Below are 21,409 nucleotides of genomic sequence, written 5' to 3'. Positions count from 1 at the left end.
TTTTACATTGAAGCATCTTACATTGGTGAAGCAAAACAAGACATTTACAGAGACTTGCGGGAAACAGATGGATATTTTTTCCTATTGTCTGATATTTTATAGACTGAAAGACTACTAGAAAAAATAATCAACACCAATAAATAATATAAGTAATGATTGGTTGTAGTTCAATATAAGTTTACTGCTCACTGCTGCTGTGTTTGGCCCCTCCTGGAACTACAGTCCTTGGTGAAAAGGGAAGTTAAACCCACGCCAAGCTAATGTGGGATGAGTTAGTGCTGAATAGCATTGCTCACTATGATAGGCTGGGACAACTGTCAATCAAGCAAACTCCCCCAAAACTAGGCATTCTTTGCAGGCCATCACAAATCTAGTTAGTGAGTCAGTCTTAAATATTTTTGCAAAACACAGCTATACTTAAAGTTTAGCTCAGAAAACACTGGTCACAGTTTGTAAGGAATTAGGAGCTAGTTCTGCTCCACAAACCCATCTCTGTTCCTGAGCAGATCCCAAGATCAGTTTCATGCTTCAGTTTAGGATATTACTCTTGTCTAGTTCTTCATGTGACGACATATTCACAGTTTTTCTGTTTACTACATTTATTATAGTGTGACAGTGAGGACTGTTTGTTGTATTTACATTTTTAATTAATCCTTTTGGGCGTTGTCAAGCTGTTGGCCATCACTGCAAAATATGACAGAAACAAGGCAAGTAAAATGTGTGACATTAGTACCGGCGAGACTGATGCTTGCATGCAGAGACATCAGAAAACACAGAAGAAAAACGTAGCTGGAAGGGTGCATTTCATTTATGTCCACAAAGGGGACCGTCATCGTGCTGATTCCTGTGCCATTAAACACCCTCCGGCTGTGATTCTGATTGTGAATTCAGAGAAAAATACCACTTTACCTCCTCACCATTTTTCAGCACCTCCATCACAATCACTGGCCGTTACGTGTCGGTGTGGTGCAGAAAAGAGCGTGAGGACTGTGAAACAGGTATTTGACTTTAAAATGGTAGGTTGGAGGCTGGAGTGTTTGATGGGTGGATAGCTTTGCTTTAAGCTTCACTCGGCCAGGTTCAGTTTATAACTCGGTGTCAGAATGAAGGTCATAGGGCTAAAATGCTGACAATAAAATATGCACAATTAGGTGATGCCTGTGTGAAGTGAAATAAGAGGGTTCAGTCTCAGGGGAATGTCCTCCATGTGCCACAAAAAACCAAATAAAAAACTACTCCTCTGACTTTTCCAACTTTGAGCTTTTATTTCTAGCTGCTTCCATTTAAAGGACCATTAACCTTTTCCTGCTGACAAATAAATCAAAATGGTTTGTTCCTTTTTCTAACAAAGGAATGTAATCTTAATTTGATCCGCAACACTTAAACTAATTTATTGTAGCTTTAGACCTCATAGGCCCAATTCATCCTCCAAATAACTCACATTTAGTCCCATAATCCAAGAACATAAGAGCCACAGTTCTGACTGAGAGGCTGTTTTCATTATTGTTAATCGGACGCTAATTTAAATTTGCTGGACTGCACAGTACAGTACTGCTGAGCTGTGGAGGATAAGTTTTTCCCCTAAGTGTGGCGTTCACAGTATTGAGTCCTCCCTGACAGCAGGGTGATGGATTAACAGAAAAATTTAGAGTGGTTGTGACAGCCAGAATCACCTGAGCCTCAACTGGGCCAAACACCACATAACTTTGCCAAAAGGTGGAAGAGAGGCCCACATGAAAGTAAACTACTGCACCCAGACAAAACAGTCATTTAATTTCTTTCAAATATTTAAAATCCAAATATGAAAGCTGTACGCAGCAGCTCCGTATTGATCTTTAACATGGTGTAGCCATTTGTCAAAAAATAATGATCTGAAACTTAATTTATTTCTTATAACCATTAATGTTATTTTAATTCTTCATTCTAAATTACTCATGTCTAAGTTTGGCCCTCGCTGTGCCCATTATAGATCGCTATGACATGACAAAAAGCAGTGTCTGCTGCTGTCTACCAGAAAATGAAGCTTTCTCTCTGCAACATTGACTTTTAAAGTACAAGCATTATGTTGTGTCCCTTGTGTCACTATCATACCTCAGTCGCTGCTCCACCCTCCGGGTGCCTCAGATCATAAACTGTCCCTGTCAGTTGTATATTAAGGCTGCCAGGAAATAAACTGTCTCCCCTGTGATTAACACTCTTATCCCTGCGTGTGTGATTGACAGGCATCACGCAGGAGATGATCAACGAGACTCGGGCGTCAACGGAAAGGAGGATGCTGGGAGACATCCAGGAACTGCTGAGACAGGGAGAGGAGGTCAACCAGCAGGACTCTCAGGGAGCCACACTGGTAGGACACTCTGCTCTGTGTGGGTGTGTGTGTGTGTGTGTCTGTGTCTGTGTCTAAACCAATTTAGAGTTGTGCACAGCGTTTTGCACGATCACAGTCTCATGAGCCCTCACCTTTATCTGGTGTCCCTGTGTATAAAACTGTATATAGAGTAGTTCAAACTAGCTCCACCTCCAGCAGCTACAACAGTAACATGCTGATCATCTAATAATGATGTCATATATAATAATATATCAGTCAGAGGGACCAAACCAGTTCTTTTACTTTTATACATTAGTACATTTTGCTGCTAATACTCAAGTACTTTTACATGTAATGGAGTCTTTTCATTGGTACTGGATTGGCTGTATTGGACTGCTACTTAAGTGAAGGATCTGAGTACTTCTTCTACCACTTATCTCAAGTTAATAACAACTATGACCAAGGCATTTAACTGAAATGTATAGTTTCACTTTTGGTGTATTTCCATTGCAAGTTTGGTCCTGAATGTATTTTAAAGTGGTACCAAAAAGGTCTTAAAAAGTCATAAATGTAACTTTTTTTTATACCTATAGACAGTCTCTGAAAGTTAGGCGGTTAGGTGAGAAAGGATTGAACATTTAGCTTTTTTTTTCTCCATTCTTTACCCAACTATTTATGAGCCTTTTCATATGTGAGTCAATGAGCCTGTAAATGTGCATCATTCCCCCAACATTACTGTTGAATGATATTGCCTACCCCACCAGCTCTCTGTGATGGCAGTCTTTTAAAACGCCTTCGAGCGTGGCAGTTCGGAATAGTGTGGAAAAACACGATATACAAACTAGGTGTCATCTGTGGATCTCTGTGTTTGTATCGCTTTTATGATTTTTCTAATCAATCAGAATTAGTGGGTTTTTATAAAATTGGATGTGAACTTCATTGTTTCCTGCAGCAATCTTTCTAACCAAGTAAAATCACAACAGCTGGGATGAGAGACGTGACTATGGTCCACATATCGTTTACTGTGCTAGAGCCATTATTTAATGTAAGCTTGACGCCTTGTCAACATGTAAGCCTAGCAGTGAAAATGTTTCTTAACAGTCTACAATCAAGACTCTGTGACTTTCTCATCCTGCCTCTAACCAGAAAATGGTGCCACTAAAAGACTGTAAGCTGCAGAGACACATGTTACACTTTTGTAAGATGATCAGGCTTCACAGTTAACAAAAGGAAATGGTGTGTAAATATTCAGAGGACCATCTTTATTATAGATTCACCTTTTAGAGATTAAGTGCTCTGCAACATTGGCTCATGAGGCTATAATACCTTCAAAGTTAATCAGGCGTTTAGAAACTCATTATAATCTTCTTGAAGGCAAATCAGCTGTATGATTTTTAAATGCTCTGCAGATATAAAATGGATCTGCTCGTGAGCACTGAATACACCTGCAGTCACACTTTCAAAATGCTGTAGTGATAGACTAGAACCAACCTGTAATAAGAAATATGTATGAAATAAAGAAAAAAAAAGACTACAAGAGGTGACCAAGAATCATAAAAGCTAAATTTCACCATGGCAGAGTGTGTGAGACAGTCAGAGCCATCTGAAATGAAACACAATCTCCCATGAGTCTAATAAATGAGCAAAAAGCTTGCAATTACAGAAAACCTGAAGTGTATAAAGAAGAAATGATTACATTTGAAACAAAAGATAAAAACTTCAAACATGGTGATTCATGAATTAGCATATATATATATATATATATATATATATATATATATATATATATATATATATATATATATATATATATATATATATATATATATATATATATATATATATATATATATATAAATAGAAAAAACTGTGACGATATCTGCATTATAATGAGCGATAACAAAGCCTTGCAGAAGTGGAGTGAGCTGCATTTAGACCAAACTAATTCATGCTATGCACAGCTGCTGTAGGTTCACATGTAAGTATGGCAAAAACAGTTCTTACAAAGCATTCGTATGGTTTGACATGGACCGTATGTTGTGCACACTATTAGTTAAGGTACACAGCTGTTCATTTATCCACTTGATTTGGCCAACTGTACTTCCTTAATACATCTTTTTGCAGTGCTTCATACTGAGATGATTCAGTGACACACATTCTGCACTGTTGCACACCGTGTCAAGTAAATAGCCACAGCTTTGCCTTCTCCTGCTTACATGGCTTTTACCAACAAACCAAAATATCTGCCAGTGGTTGAAATGGAAGCGTTACAATCTTAAAGCGTTGCAAACTCACTGGAGTACTCCGTAGAAAGTTTAGGTTGTATTAAGCAATGAAGATACACACTCGGTCCTCTTTGAACCTGGGCAGAGAAGGGTGTTATGGGTAACCGTAGGTCACAAAGAGTCCCAGAGGAGCCAATGTGCACAGCTCTCAAACCTCAGTGTTGCGCTGTATGGACTTATAAGTACAAGTATGCAACAGCCAGAGTTAATTCATTGCTTGTTGTTGCCTGTGTTTATTACTCCAGGAAGAATAATGAGGAATAAATTCGATTTACTAACTCCTGCACTTCCTGTGCCTGGTGCTCTTGATCTTGTGCACCTTTTAGGTCACAACTAAGACTCAAAAACTCAAAAGGTCGCAATATGTACAGGTCCAACCTGATGCACACCAAGAACCTCCCATCACTGCACTCTTGGGGCCTTTCTATCACCCAAGTCATGGTCTAATACATGATAAACTGTCAAACAAAGTTATTTAATATTAATGCATCCAACACATCCTGTTCTGTTCAAATTGCACTTTCATTTTTACATATTCAGAATCAGAATCAGAATCAGAATCAGTTTTATTGCCAAGTATGTTTTCACATACAAGGAATTTTTTCTAGTGATTGCATTGTGTCAAATGCATTAGCAGACAATAAGAAAACGCAAACAAAGATGGGGCCGTTTACTTCTTCTTTATAAGTGACTCACAGCCACATTCCTCTGTGCAGAAATAAGTCAGTTGTTTGTGTATTAATGGGGAGGTGCACCTATTAAAGAGGTCACCCAGCTTGTTTTCAGTGATACATTAAGAAGTCAAGTAGGGCACAAAAAAATCTTAAGCGTACTTTCCTGACTGGAGCGTATAATGTCACATGCCTTAATGAAGTCTTCATTATATATCTGGGATTTAGCTGCGCTGGGGAAACACAGTGACAGATCACTGGATGAAAATAGCCAGGGGACATTACATGGTAGTAGCCCAAAATAACCCTGTTAAGCTTTAAAGTCTTACCACAGATTGTCTGATTGAGCTGCTTGTCCCCCTGCTTTATGTGTCCTGTTAATCTTCATTCTAGCATGATGAAGCAAACTAGAGCATGCCTTATTAAAATCGCTGGCAAAGGCAAGAGGAAGAGATCTGGAACCGGTTGGAAGTTATGTAAGGTTAATCTTTTGTTTTCTAGTGGCATACATTCATGTCCTTATTTTGATGCACGGGAACACTGATTTTAATCTGCATGGGTTGAACAAACTGTGAGAGGAGAAACATTCACGTAAAGTGAAAGTTTATTTTATTTTAATTGATGCAAACAAATGAAAATACACCAAACAACGAGGAAAAGAAGAAGTAACCTTCAGCATGGCGTTGTGACAAACTCGCACTATTAAAAATCTGACAAAAATAAACAAGGCACTCACCAAATGATCAAATTACATTAAATACACAGTAAAAAATGGAACATTTAAATAATGGATAACACATGAAGAAAAAAAAAAACAGTGGTGGAAACCTAGGTCTGTTGTCCAAGTTCTTGATTCGAGGCAAGGATTGTAATAATAAGCCTTTATAGCAAGCTTGTTCAGGCATTTCCAAGTGCTTTACTCAATGCATAAAAAAATGTAACTGGAAAAGGGGCATAAAACACTGAAAACACAAAATGACAGAAATTATTAGAGATATAAAAAATACACTTGGATCGCAGGATCCTGCTCCAGCATGCATTTGTATTGAATGAGATGCAGGATACATCCTGAACAGTTCTTCAGTCCATCACAGAGCCAACACCCTCACGATCACACTGACTGGCAGTTTGAAGTTTAAAGACTTGCATATCTTCACCCTGTAGGCAAAAACTGGAGAAGAAAGAGAGAGCATATCCCAGCATGCTTTGGGCAAGAAGCAAGGTACTTGCTGGAGAGGTTGCCAGTAATAATGTGTGAGGAAACTGAAATGCTCTGCGGAAACCGATGCAAACACAGGGACAACATGCAGAGATAATGAAGCTGGTGATTTTTGGTATTTGTGATTCTAGCAGTGTGGCTCCAGGGAATGCAGTGTGGTCCAGACTAGAATGTTGCAACAGTGACTTTGGTGATTTCCTGACTTTTCCTCTAGCGCCACTATGAGGTTGACATTTCTGGTTTTGAGGAAATATCTCAAAAACTGTTGGAAAAGAGAGAGAACATAAACACAGGCACCAGCATGATCCAGTATCAGTTAATACAAACAGTTAACAAGCAGCCACTTTGGAAAAGAGCAGCAACCTAATAATAATAAGAATAATAATATTGATTATGTCCAAGGAACTGGTCAGATTTGGGTCAGGTCTCAGTTCTTCAGAACTGAATGGGCCCATGAAGACCTCCATCTCACAGAGCCACTGTGGGGCTGTGGACTCCTGTGCTTACATTTACCAATGCAACTTGACCACTGACAGTTCAGTCAGAGATTTGGATGTGTTACACTTGTAGATGCTGATGTAGTCTCGAGCTGGTAGCCATAAGCAGAGAGTAAGCTACAGAGGTCAGATTTTATTCATTTTCAAACCAATGATAGGATTTTGTTCAGCTCCCCCTGTAGCCACAAAAGGCTTTATACAACTTTTTTTCACATTCACAGCAGTCTTCACACACTGTTAACACACTTTGATGTGTGAAATCATTGGAGTTCCCCTTTAAAAGTAAGTCAGTGAGGGCGCTTTTATTTTGTAAGAGGTCGTGTTCGGACAAATATTACAGAACCCTGAAATTGCTTTCAATAACAAAAACAACAAATCCCATTAGATAAATACTATTCCTGGAGCTGGTGCCCTGCAGCAGTGGGTCTCAGTCCTCCTCAGCACCAACCAAAAAGCAGAAAACCAGACACAGCTGAGCCCTGCAGGAGCTGATGAACCTTAACAATCTTCAATGTGCTGTGAAGCCTCAGTTCACCCCTCACACGGAGCAGTGTGCTCCACTTCTTGCTTTCTAGGAGACAGATACAGAACACCTTTGAACTAAAAATGCCGTAGTTTGTAAAAAATAAATGTCAGTAATTTTATTTTATTATTATTTTTTTAATGTCGTTGTTTTATTGCTATGAATTTATTGTTTTCCCTTGGTGTTTGTCTCTCTTGTCCTCTTGCATTCCCTCTACTTCTCTCTGCAGTACTATTTATATATTCAGGGAGTGATTACAAAATTATACGTTTTATAAAAAGCATTGCCATATCGAGTGCACGTGTCGGAACCCCTGCAGTGCACAAGGCTGTGATTTTCCACTACCGGTTTTAGTACATCCTAATTTCTGCATGAGGATCAATAATGTTGGATCTCATTGTGTGCTTTTCTTCATCTCTTCAGCCAAACTCCCATGTGTAACATATAATAATATGATAATAGCACAGAAGGCATCATCCTCACATGCAGAGATTAACATCACCAGTTGCTCAAACTCAGTCTTCTCCAGAGATACAAATCTGTCTGACCTGCTTGTTATTTTAGGCCAGTTATGTTCCGACCAAGATGTAATTTATCCTCATTAGCCAGAGTCTGAGTGGGGTCTAAGGGTATTGATATAGCAAACAACCCTGCATTAGAAATCATAACCCCTTAAAAGTTTTTCCTCCATGAAATACTCTAGATTCAAGCTAGACTTCCCTCTTCTAATTAATTTTTAGTTGAGTCTAGTCCCAAATTTACATCAAACACGAACAGAAAAACTATAAAATTGTATACTTGTGCTAAAATAGCTTTCATTTAAATTGTTTTTCTGCATTTGTTTTGTGCTAATATAATTAAAGTTGGGGGAAAGAAGTAACTTCAGGGCTGTTAAGATATACACATTTTGTATCAGCTTGTGCAGCTCTTCATTAAACCTAATGTGTTTACACTCAGCACCATCCATCAAATGAAATTATTCTAGAAGTGTATAAAATGATGCACAAGACGGCTTCCCAGAAAACAGCTAGACATAGTTGGTTTCTCTGGAAACTGTGGTGTCTCCTCCTCTAGTATTTCTGGTAAAGACCTGTGGTTTGATCTGTGTTTGGCTTAATGAGGTTAAGACCAGGGTTTACATCCTGATAGAGTAGACAGGATTTAAGAAACTCTTCTCAGCTCCTGGTACAATTGCTTCTGATACAAGTGGGTTTCTGAGGGCTGTCTCAAGGATCAGTTTTTAGTTTTAACTGTTCGTGCACTTTAACTCCAGCAGGACCATCAGCCTTGAAGTGATGGCAGAGCCTTTTTACAATGTTGTGGGCCTAAAATAACAAAATCTTATGGATTGAAGATGCCCAGTGACAAACCCTCATCCACAAACTTGGACGCAAGTGCATATATCTGATGCAGACTTTTGCAGGTGTAATGTGATGGCTCGAACGGCAATCTTAGCAGCACCTCATTCTTTGGGATCTTGATTGTGGCTTTGATGAGAAACCCCACGCTGTGTAAATCTGATCAATCTCTGCCCTTGCAGCTCCACATCGCAGCAGCAAATGGCTACGTGCAGGCTGCAGAGCTGCTCCTGGAGGGGGGAGCTCGCATGGAACTGAGAGATTCAGATGGATGGCAGCCTCTTCACGCTGCAGCGTGCTGGGGTCAGGTAAGGTAAACACAACAGGAAACAGGAAACAGACAAGCTCACGCACACAAAGGTTTCTGTAACCATTAATGTAATTTGCTACTGTTGTTGTGCTTTCAGATGCATGTGGCAGAGCTGCTGGTGTCTCACGGAGCCAGTCTCAACGCCAAGACCTTCCTAGACGAGACTCCCATCGGTATATTAGCACCTCGACACTCTTATTAAGACACTGAGTCGGGGGTTTTGAAAACAAATGTCTCATCGGGGTTTTACATCAGTCATTACTTCCCACTTAATGCTTAACTTATTCAATCTTCTTAAAGGGAAAACAAAACAAGTTTAATATAATATATAATATATGTCAATCATTGTCAGAGTTTACACTTTTGGCAGTACTGGATGGATAAAAATGTTGTCTTACTGTGTTACCAGCCAGTATTAGAGACTAAGAGCGTTGCTAAGATCAACAATTATCCAGACAAACACAAAGGAGTTGACATACCCTGTTCTTCATCCTTGTCACTTAAAGATCTGTGTGAAGATGAGGAGTTCAGAGCCATCCTGCTGGATCTGAAACACAAACACGACATTATCATGAAGTCCCAGCTCAAACACAAGACCTCACTGTGTAGGCGAACGTCCAGTGCAGGCAGTCGTGGGTAAGTACTGACATCTGCTGGTGGTGTTTGTCACAGTTTATTTCTTAGTTTCATTTTTGAAAGAGACATCAGCCTCCCTTGATCCAAGCAATTAAAGAGTAACAATAAAGGATTTCAAGTGAGACACAATCTAGAAAAGAATATTATTACATTTTAATTAAGTTTAGAACAATGCTGTATTCATATTTGCCGGCATGTTTCTCTCCTAGTGGTTTTATCTCACTGTGATTTCTACCTGTGTCCACAGAAAAGTGGTGCGGCGAGCCAGCCTGTCAGACAGACACAACTTGTGTCGCAAAGAGTACGAGACAGAGGCCATCGTGTGGAGGGGAGGGAGGGAGGAGGAGGACGACAAAGAGAAGGAGTCTGATCAGGAGAATAACCCAGTGATTCATGTAAGTCTTCTGATTATTGTGTTTTACTCTTGCTGCTGCTTTCTCAGAATTAGGTAAACCTATGGTAATACATTATAATCACAGTTACACTTAAGTTTCTGTTGTGTCTGTTTCTGTCCTTGGAAAAAAGCTGCAATAACAACGCCAACAGTAGAGCCAAAAAACACAAGAAAGCAACATAGTCACATAGTGTTCCACTAGAAAAAAATGTGCTGTCTTGCTCTAATTATGTAATCACTGCTATGTAGCTTCATCATACTGAATACAGCAGGTTTAGGCACATTATCTTCAGATTATCTGGATTTCTCTCAGATAAGTAACATTCCTGCTTTTTGTAACATATGACTCCTGGGATGCACTTAACAACAGTTTAAGTGCATTTTTTTTTTTTTGAGCTTCATAGCTTGGGCATCACAGCAAATATATCTGATTCAGGCCTTCGTGTATTTAATTATATAATAGAGAAACCTTTTAGTGGGATTAAAGTAATTCTTATCGATGCCCTGCAGGTCAAACCAGTTGTAGCTATGGAGCTGCCAGACAAGCCCAAGCTTCCCACCATCCTCAAAGATGGCAGCAACAAACAGAATGGCCTCATCTCCACGACAACGTCCACGCCGCCGCCGCAGCCACCCTCGAATGGCAGCACGATACCGTCGGATAACGGCGGGGTCGTCACCACCCAGCCCACCCAGGAGGAAGCCTGGCCGAGAGAGCGCGCTCAGACTCTGTCAGAGCTGAAGAAACAGAGGGCCGCCGCCAAACTCTTGAATCACCCCTTGTTTAACGGTCACCTAGGTAACGGCTCCACAGACTCCTTCACTGATGCCAAAACCAACTCCGAGGACCCCCGCATGCCGCTGGTCTCCTCGAATGGCAGTGCAGTTTACTACACACCAGCCAGCGGTGACCCGCCCCTCCTCAAACTGAAACAGCCAATAGAGGAAGAGCAGCCGAAGGCGCGGACCTGCTGCTGTGTGTCGTAGCGCCGCAGTCACATGGAGTGTTTGCACAAAGAGGAGGGAAGCAAGGAATGTGCCGTAGGAGGGAAGAAGGAAGAAGGAGTGTTCCTGTCTTTTAACGTCCTGTTCCTCCACTTCTTTGAAACTTCTTCCAGAGAAGATGAATGGCCTGAAGAAAGTCTAAAAACTTTTCCTCATACCTCCCTGTCACATGACTCCTGCTACAACTGGAGAAACCTTCCCCCAAATGGAGGCATGTTTCAAGTGTAGAAGGGAAGAGGAAAGGAACTGAGCAGCGCCACTGTTTTCCTCCAGATGTCACTCGGATTGAAATTCCTTTTCACACATGGAGTCTCTTACAAGACATGCCAAACGGATAGAGAGAGTGCACGATTCTCTGAACCTGTGCACCTTTAAGAATCAAAGTGTGTGCAGTGTGTTTTTTAAGCTTTTCACTTCGAATTGGTCAAAAATGTTGAATCAGCAGAGTGGAGAGGATCTCAAGGTACTGCATGTCCTGCCCTCAGAGATGAAGATGGAAAAGAGCTTTTTTGAAGGCTAAACATTTCCTTCATTAAACCACAATGTTACGCTTTTATGCCATATTCTTGTGATTTTTCAAAAGGCCATCCTACAGCGGTCCAGATGTGTTGTGTTACATCATGTTGTATTACAACATATCAGAAAGAGCTGAACGTAGCAAAAAGAGAGCCGAGACATCTCTCCTGAAGTCTCCTTTATATTGAAATGCTGCCTGTGTAAGTAAAGGGAAGGAATGCCATAAAACAGTATTAAAAGATTCAGGAAGTGTACTTCAGGAAGTGTACTTCTACCGCGAGAGGTAACAGAAAAGAGTATAGTACTGCACTTGTGTTTGAAACTGTCACTATATTCTGTCAACTGTACTTCACCTCACCGTCCTCTCATATCAAACCTAAACTGACAGGTCATGCTGTTTTATGCATAATCCACTTTGTGCTCATTCGTACATATAATTTAAGCAAACATGGTTGAAAATTCCTGTACGTTACTTTATTTATGAAATTAATGGAATGTGTAAAAAGAAAAAAAACATAATGGTTCCTAAAGTTGAGTGTATTTATTATTTGGATGGCGTGTGGAGAGTGAATGCAATATAAGATGAGCTGAAGAATCTAACAGCAAAGCACCTTCGGACATAAAAAACTCAAACAGATACAGTGAAATAAGGGTTAGTGTCTGCTATATGTAAATTGTATTACAAACAGGCCATCCCACTGGGATGGGCTCATATTTGTGTCACTACAAATAACAGCGTTATTTGTTTGTTTGGTTTTTTTTTTTGGTTTTTTTTCCTGGTGGCCATTGTGTGGCTTAATCGTCTCCCAGTCACTGTATTTATCTAATTAACAGAAACTGTAAATGTTATGTAATGAATTACTGTAAGTATAGTATGAGTTTTCTGAGGTCACACATGGACTCAACGCTTGCCTCTGTTTTTTTTCTTAACATTAATCCAGACTTGGATTTGGTATGTAACAAGCCCACAGTATTATGTCAGGTGTCCTTTAATGTATCACGGTTTCACAAACACAAAACATACACTTGGGTCCATAAGTATTTGGACAGTGACACAATTTCCATAATTTTGCCTCTGTACACCACCATAAAGATTTGAAACAAAGCCATCAAGGTGTGATTGAAGTGTAGACTTTCAGCTTTAATTCAACAAAGGAAATTGCCATTGGCCATTTTTATAAAATCCCTGCATTTTCAGAAGCTCAGAAGTAATTTGACAATTGACTGATAGTTTCATGGCCTGTTCTCTCATTATTTCATGACAAATTAAGCAGATAAAAGGTCAGGAGTTGATTCCAAGTGTTGAATTTGCATCTGGTACATTCTTAAAAGGAAGGGGCCCAGCAACACCAAATAGGCTGGAAGACCATGGAAAAAACTAAAGCGGATGATTGCAGAATTCTTTCCTTGGTGAAAAAAAAAAACCCCCTCACAACATCTAGTCAGGTCAAAAACAGTCTTGAGGAGGTAGGCGTATAATTGTCAAAGTCTGCAATCAAAAGATGCCATCATAAATGTAAATAGAGGGTTTACCTCAACGTGCAAAACCGCTGGTAACAAGAACAGAGAGGCCTGATTAGGCATTGCCAGAAAACATGTAAAAGGCCTGCCCAGTCCTGGAGCAAGGTTCTTTGGAGAGATTAAACCAGAATGATGGGAAGAGAAGAGTATGGAGCAGGAAAGGAACAGCTCATGATCCAAAGCATACCACATCATCTGTCACACACGGTGGAGGCAGTGTAAGGGCGTGGGTCAGTGGTGTAGCAGGATGAATTCTGAGGTGCATTTAAGGCCCAGACTGCAAAACTTAGTTAACAGCTGTAGGTGGCTGCAGTGAAGGCCCAGCAAAGCATCTCAAGGGAAGAAACTCAGCATTGGTGTCCATGGGTACCAGACTTCAAGCAGTTGTTGACTGCAAAGGATTTTCATCCAAGTATTAAAAAATATCTTAGAGGTTTTCACTTAAATCACATTTTGCTGGCCTCATTTCAACTCCATTGCAGTGATTTACAGAGGCAGAATTGTCCAAATACCAAACAAGTACCAGAATAGTGCGACCTTTTGGATATCAGTTTGTTGCCTTTTTTCCAAGAGTCAGAGTTGTATGAAAAGACTGATGCCGCCCTCATGTCTGTACATGAGATATGTAGAGGAAACAAGCAGCTGGTTAGTTTAGCTTAGCATAAAGACTGGAATCATTTGGAAACAGCTAGCTTGGCTCTGTCCACACATGACAAACTCCACCTATATATCTTGTTTGCTTAATCTGTACAGAAAAACGACGTGTTGGTTTATGTGCCAGACCACTTCCTGGCAACCAGCAGAGACTCCAGGAAGACAGGCCAAGAAGCAGTCCAGCATTACACTTTGTTTTTTGCACAGATAAAACAAACAAAATACAACATGTTAATCTTTTTTTTTTTTTTAACAGACTGCTGGCTTCAATGTCAAATATGAGAACAGACAAATATGAGAAATGGCATCAATCTCCTCATTGAACTCTCAGGGAATAAGCAAATAAGCAGTTCTCCAAAAATGTTGAACTGTTCCCTTGATCTAATATCAGATCCTCCTTGCGAGTGCCAAAGAGTCTTCCATGATTTCAAAAACAACTTCTAAAGACATTTAAAAAAAACTTTGGGTAAAGGCTGTCATTGTTTGCTTCTGATGAGCAGCCCCTTCAAAAATGTGATTACCCAGAATGCCACTACCGCTTTATCCCCATAACATCAACTGTACAGTGTCAAATATTTGTACAGATACCTTTGTAAATATGTTTGTATTAGTACCCCCTTATCTGTTCCCATAGGCTGCATTTTCATGTCTGTGTTGTTACTGTTGAAGAACATAGGAAAATACAATTACCCACATTAATACACATTGTTAGCAGAAATTTGGTTGTCGGGGGAAAAGTGTGAGACCATGCATCCCACCCCCCTTTGTATCCAACAGACTAAATTCTGTCTGGGAAGTCGAGTGCTCCCTGGTGTCATCATAATGCTTGGTGTTTCCTCCCTGCTGTTCAGTCTCCAGTGTCTGAGTGGTGGAGTTTTTCTGCGGAGGTCAGTTTTAAATGTTGCACTCTTGTAGGAAGCAGTTTGTTTTTCAACTCCATTTGAGGAAGTACAAATTAAGTCAAGGAGATTGCTATTTCCCCTGGTTTTGGTTCCTCCTTTGGTGTCCAAGGCAGTGACATAATCTTGTTGTGAGTCAGCTTAAATTCACTGAACTCGCTCCAGCTCATGTCTGTACCAGCTGCTGCAATCGACCGAGTTTAAATTTCACATCTGCTTCCTTAGTAGTAAAATTCAATCAGACTGAATTGTAATTTTGAACTACAACCTGGTCAGTATTAGCCAGAAAGGGACAGTCGCCTGTTTAAAGTAACCCGTGTTCTCATGGTATATAAATCAGGGCTTGTGTTTGACTGCAAGCCTCACTGTCTATAAGGATAAGAAAGAAGAAAAACTACTGATTTTGTAATTACTGGAATATATTGATGGTTGCATTAACATATTTTGAATAAATTGTATATTTTGAGAATTTTATACCGTCTAATTAGTAAAGCTTCTTTGTGTCGTGCAATGAAATGATGAAATGGTACAATGGATTCCTCTGCTTGTCTTTTAGAAGCAAAGAAAAAGAGAAGCCATCAAGTACAGAAGAGTGAGAAAACATTATTATGCTTAAAAGCGCTTGCACAAATACAGGCTCTCAACGACCAAGCCCTTTTGGCTGGACCACAACAGCGGCACAAGACCTATAAACACAAATGTTCGTGACCGACTTGGTGAGTGATAGAGTTGAGTGATCAAGTTACACCGTTGGTTAGCTGAATGCCACGTGTTGGAGTTTCCCCATTGGCTGTTACCATTTCAAAATGAATTGGCACAAACTGTTTTTATTAGGGGAGTTTTTACAGCCTTTTTTCAAAAAAGTACCTACCTCAGAAGAATATATTCACTTTTTGGACAAACCATGTTTTCCATAGAAAAGAGTAGCACTACTGCCCCACAAGCTGGAGGCACACCGCTCTCTGTATCTCCTCTGTGGAGTGAGAGGCAGAGAGGGGGAGCAGCAGTTCGGACGTGTCTGCTGTGAGAGAGACAAAATAATTACTGTCACTTCTTCCTAAGTGATCATTTTACAAGTAAACATAGCGGAAATCATGGCACAGACTTTGTCATTAACTTATGTGTATGATGATTTTGGTCAGACGATGACATGGTTATAAAATCTGGATTTTAGTATTGTAGAGCAGCAGCTTGGGAATGGCTTGGAAGTTAACATGTAGCCTAAATGGGCCACGTTTCAGTCACTATTTCAAACTTGTTTTATTGTCAGACGACAGAAACAGAAAAACATGTTAATGAGAACACAGTTTCATTGGCAATTTGGCTGTACTAAAATACTGTATATGTGAGCACAGAGAGCAGGAGAGAAGCAAACAGATAAAGGGCTGAAACCGGCTGACACTAGGCTGAATGAAAAAAAAAATGCCATGATGTCAGTTGTTTACAGCAGTTTTCAACTACATCCTCAATTTCACACGTTGATATACACTGTCCAGCCATATATTAGGTTTTGGCCCAGTCGTATTTATCTTCTTGCCTGTATTTGTGCACATATTTAGCATAATAAATCATCACTGACCTTTCTCCATTTGTTTTTTTTTTCTGCAGCTGTATTTTAAAAGCGCTACTTCCAAGATGTTTTCAGACACTTTACTGCTGTAGTCAGGTGAATATACTGGATGCAGTTCATGTCATATGAAGGTTACTAACAATTTCTTTCACACTAAGACGTCTGCTTTCTCTGCCCTCCTTCTACATCTCCTTTCTGCTCTGAGACAGACCGTGGCTGGACCGTCCTTCATCGCACAGCTGTCAGGGTCCTGGCCTGGCTTCAACTGCTTCCTTCCTTCCTTTTTCCCTTCTCTCTCTCTCTTTTCTGAACTTCCTCTCATGCAGTTGTTCTGGGGACAGCAGGGGTCAATATTTCTACTTATTTCTGCTTATTCACCCCTAGCTCTGTTTCAATGCTGTTGATTTAAGGGGAGAGACTTAATGGTATGGATATAGTTATCTGTCTTTTAGGGAGAAACTTATTTACACTGCATTAAGCTCTCATAAAACAGCACCTACTGGCTGATATGTGTGCTCAGGGATTTGAAAAACAAACCCGCACAACAAACACAAACTAATTTGTCAAACATCTACATCAGGTTCCGGTCCTTGATGTGTCTTGAGCAAATGTTAGGAGAAATCACCCTTTCAGCTGAAGCTCCCTGGGCAGTGTCAGTATGTCTAAGGCATACAGACAGAGAGGAGGACAATGGTGCTGAAAACACATGATCCAGACTGCATTAACCTCGTCTTCGCGGCCTGGCTTTGCTATTGTGCCCGAGCTATACTGAGTCCTGGCCAGCTGGCTCGAGTCCCAGTCCTTCAGTCCTCTTCACTGAAGGGCGAAGTGGATCAGTGCCAGAAAGAGCGTGCAGACACATACTGACCATTCTGCTGAATACATAAATGGAGGGATGCTGAAGAAAGGCACTAAGGAACAGTTGGGAGCTGAGAAGGTAAAGTAGGAAAATGAATCGATGCCAAGAGCTGCTTAGGCACTGACCACTCGATGGAAGAAGGGTCGTTTGCTGCGATGAAAGACTGAAGGCATGCAAATGAAGGGTGGGTGTTAGGCCTGAAAGAGGGCCTGTGCTGGGAGGAGGCCACAGCTATTGACCATCCTGCCAGTTTGTCAGAAGACGGATAGAAGAGACACACAAAAAGAACAAATGGATAGACAGAATGTCTGCCCCGTTCCCAGGATCCGTTGGACTTAACACAGCTTCAGTGTCCTTATGACCTGAATTTAAGAAGTCTAAGTATGATGAGCCGAAGTCTGACTGTCTGACCACTGATAAAAGCGTATTGAACGGGGGATTTACACTCAGAGATCGAAGTCAGTTACTCACACTCAGGCATGAGGCAGCATTTCAGGCCAACGACCACTGGCACTTTGATCTAAGGCTCGGTGATGTGGTCGCACTCATTGTTGCAATAAGAATTATTTTTAGCTACACCAGAGGCATGGCTCTATTGGATGGATTGCCATGAAATTATTCATGTCCCTCTCATAATGGATCATAATAGCGCCACCATCACGTCAAAATGTTAATTTAACCAGTACCTGGTTTATGATCAAATACCTGCTAAACTAATGACGTCCCCTACACATCTGAGACCAAGGCAGGTAACAAAGTCTCAACAAGCCTCTTAACAACCTAAAATTAAAAGTGAGATGCTGTAAGTGTTTCTGAGCGGCAAACACAAGCGGACATTACAGGTTCATGATAAATACTGAAATGTAGCATAATAGTAGCACAAGGAAAGAGAGTCGTGAGAGTCAGTGACCTGACTCAGTAAAATGCCAGTTACAAAGTAAAATTTATCGAGTTTGCTAACATTAGCCGCCATAAGCTACTGATGGTACACCCGGGTGTGATGGAAAGGTGTATTTTATTCATTTGTAAGAGAAAGTTCATTTCTTTGTTTTTTTTTGTTTTTTTTTTAAAGTTACACAGGAGGAAATGTCACAGTCCACAAACAGATATGGCTTGTTTCAGTAAACCTGACTGACTGGTTTCCACAGTTCATTAATAGAGCTGCAACACTTCCTTCCTTCAACGGAAAACGTCCACCTATGAATTGTCCTACGTAAACAAACAGCTGTCAGTGTGGGGTTCTCAGTACACCACGTCCTCCTCCCCCTGCCTCAGTTCCTTAGCTCCATGGTGCAATACTCAATCACATGCACATGATCTGCAGTTAAAACACTGACAGGAAATCATTCATTGGAAAGATGGTGAAACACAGATTCTAAAATCATTTTCAATTAAAGGAAGGGACGATGAGTGATTAGCAGTGACGCTGTGTGTTCGCTGTAGCTGCACTTCATAGTATTGTGGAAAGGAGGCTGATGCATCTGTGACTAAGTGATTATGAAATCTCTACACTAACAACGCACTGACTAAGTCACACTACTCAGAAAACATTAAGGTGGAAGTTGCATCAATTTAGAAGATAAAAGTGGAAAAAGCTGATTTGTCACTTTCTGGAGAAAGGACCTTGCTGTCCTGACAGTCTGCCAGAGGCTGGTCAAAATAACATGTGCACAATCCAATTCAACAAACTACAGCCTCAAAAATACTAAGCGATGCCTCATTGACAGTCACAACTGAACATATGCTTCATAAAGACTATTCTGTCCACTTTATACCCACTAACACTAACTGCGGTGGTGAGTTCAAGGCCCTGTGTTGTATCTTGATTTTGTATATGAAACACCATAGAAGTTGCACGTGTTACTCTGTCTTTGAAACAGAGGCGTCATCTCGAAAGCTGAATCAACCGCTCAGTCTCTGAGCGAGAAACCACCAAATTATCATGCAGCTAAATTTGGTTTAAAAGTGAAATGCGAAAGCCCCAGTGACATATTGAGGATCCCACGCCTCTTGTTATGTGACCCCATAAACAAATTTCATCTTGTGACCCCCACACAATCAGTTACGGCCTCAATGCAGGCTTGAGTTATGAGCAGCTCAAAATAGTTTTTTCTTCTTAGGTGGTTCGATTTGAAGGATGTTTTTTTTAAGTTTGAAGAGGTGAATGTATTTTGTATTTCACAAGGAAAACAAAACAAAAATTGCAGATAAGCTGTAAAAAAATAAAATAATTTTGTATAAAAGATGTGGGTTTTTTTTTCACTTTTCTTTTTAGCCACATTTAGCCCAATTTTTGTCCTCTGACTTGAAAATCACTAAATCGACGTCTTCTTTAAACTGTGTCTGAATCTTTATATCCACTAGACTTTCATTATGGTATAATGTTACAAAATCTGACCAAAAATGTAAAATATCTCTGGGGAATTTCACCATTTCCATTTCCTTCTCTAAATGGGACTGTACCGTCTACAGCTTATAAAGAACTACTATGAACTTTTTCCCTTATTTCTCTCTGTGGGAGGCAGCAGAGGTGCACATTTACATTTGTCTTGTACCAAGGTATGAAAATGTCACCTTTTAACCTTTACCTTCAGTGCCGTCTCCTCACAGGCAAATGAATGTTTCACTCTCATCGAATAAAAGGATATGTCACTAAACGATTCATGTTTAAGAGGAGGTATAACATTTATGGACATTTTAAACCAACCTAAGTGTTGATTTTGCAGTGTGGCTCAGAAAAGGTCAGGAGCCCTGTTTGCTGCGCTGACAGTCGGCAGTTTTTTGTTTTTTTTTGTGGCTTCCTGCCAAAACATCCCACCCTCTTTCTTTATCTCACCTCCTACTCACTGCTCTCTCTGTCTGTCAGTTTGCTCAACGTACATATATGCTTTTTTTCCCTTTTCTAAAGAGTGGCAACTGCCACAGAAAGCATGACTCTCCTACACATCTGAAAACAGATGATGTTTATCACATGATGCAATCTTGACCGCGAGTTTGATTCAGCCTACTGTGACATATGACAAGGAAATATTTAAGGAACTACACTAACTTTTTCACATCAAAGCACATGTAGGATTACATTTCTGATCTTGTGCCTTCCCACGACTTCCTTTTTAGGCTGGATGCTTCTATGTGGTTTTGCATAGACATGCAAATTTACATGAGACATAAAGGTAGACAAGAGAAGTGGAAAATAGTATAGAAGCCTTCTCTAAAGCTTGATGCACTAGATGTAGCTTATACATTTTCATTTAAGGTGTGGTCTGCTACAGTCCAGTATGTTCACAGTTACTGTTACTTTTGGTTGAGCTTATCTCTCCAGTACATAACATCTCATTTCACAGATAACCACCAACAATGTGTTAACACAGGCGTTAACACACAGGACACAGCCGTACATACTGTCACACTGCTGACAGGGAACAGAAACAATCAATAATAAGTTATAAAAGGAATAAAAATTCAGTATGTATATGAATATGTAGAATAAAAATCATTTAAATTTTCAGGTATTTAAATTGCTGGATTAGCCAAAAACAGACATTTCTTTGATGTTTCTTTGTATAGTTAGCTCTGATTTCCAAAGATGTCATGTCACAATATATAGTGATGTTGTGATATAAAATGATATATGACTCAATGGAAGTTAGAATACCACATATCTCTACTATGTAGTGTTAATTCTAAGTTAATGCATGTAATTGTTTTGTATATCTTTCATTAATTTCATTAATTTAATTTTAATGTCTTTTATATTACCTTAAGCTCTGCATACAACAAAGTATATGTTCATTGACTGTATCTTGAATTTGACTTGTAATCATTTTGTTGAAGTCTTTGTTTTTTGCCTCACATCTTCGCCTTGTGACCAAAGAAAATGTTCTATATTATACCCTGATTTAAATTATAAGTTAATGAATAAACTACTTTAACTTTCCACTCATCCAAACAGGTCCACAATGAGTTCATACACCGGTGGGCTCATTTCTGTTGCTAAATCTGGAGTAATAGTCCAGATTCAGCCTGCTCTCTCTCTTCTGCTACCTGTGTTGAAGTGGGTTAGAAGAAACCACGCAGGGAAAAAAAAACAACATAGCATTTTACACATTTTAACTGAGTGGGTCGACAGAATTTTTTATTTTATTCATCAAAACAGTTGCTGCCTTGCTGTTACAACACATGCA

General features: G+C 40.0%; 1 protein-coding gene and 1 long non-coding RNA gene across 5 annotated transcripts in view; one reads left to right on the top strand and one right to left on the bottom strand.

Annotated features, from left to right (window-relative positions):
- Positions 1-15,270, top strand: part of ppp1r16b (protein phosphatase 1, regulatory subunit 16B) — an 83,244-nt gene extending 67,974 nt beyond the window's left edge. For all 4 annotated transcript variants that reach the window (XM_071493630.1, XM_071493629.1, XM_071493631.1 and 1 more), the window contains 6 exons: positions 2,223-2,347; positions 9,044-9,169; positions 9,269-9,344; positions 9,678-9,807; positions 10,055-10,202; positions 10,712-15,270. In XM_071493630.1, the coding sequence (XP_071349731.1) occupies positions 2,223-2,347; positions 9,044-9,169; positions 9,269-9,344; positions 9,678-9,807; positions 10,055-10,202; positions 10,712-11,188 (1,082 nt within the window). In that variant the 3' untranslated portion in view covers positions 11,189-15,270. The remainder of the gene's footprint in view (positions 1-2,222; positions 2,348-9,043; positions 9,170-9,268; positions 9,345-9,677; positions 9,808-10,054; positions 10,203-10,711) is intronic.
- Positions 6,454-21,409, bottom strand: part of LOC139630320 (uncharacterized) — a 55,194-nt gene continuing 40,238 nt past the window's right edge. Inside the window, exons 2-3 of the long non-coding RNA XR_011693149.1 lie at positions 9,651-9,718; positions 6,454-6,745 (exon numbers count right to left, since the gene is read on the bottom strand). This is a non-coding gene — a long non-coding RNA (uncharacterized lncRNA). The remainder of the gene's footprint in view (positions 6,746-9,650; positions 9,719-21,409) is intronic.

The sequence above is a fragment of the Trachinotus anak genome, unplaced genomic scaffold (genome assembly GCF_046630095.1).
Source record: "Trachinotus anak isolate AG129_WGS33_773 ecotype Australia unplaced genomic scaffold, CSIRO_AGI_Tana_v1 ptg000013l, whole genome shotgun sequence".
NCBI classification, from domain to species: Eukaryota; Metazoa; Chordata; class Actinopteri; order Carangiformes; family Carangidae; genus Trachinotus; species Trachinotus anak.
This window is presented reverse-complemented; position numbering and strand designations above follow the sequence as displayed.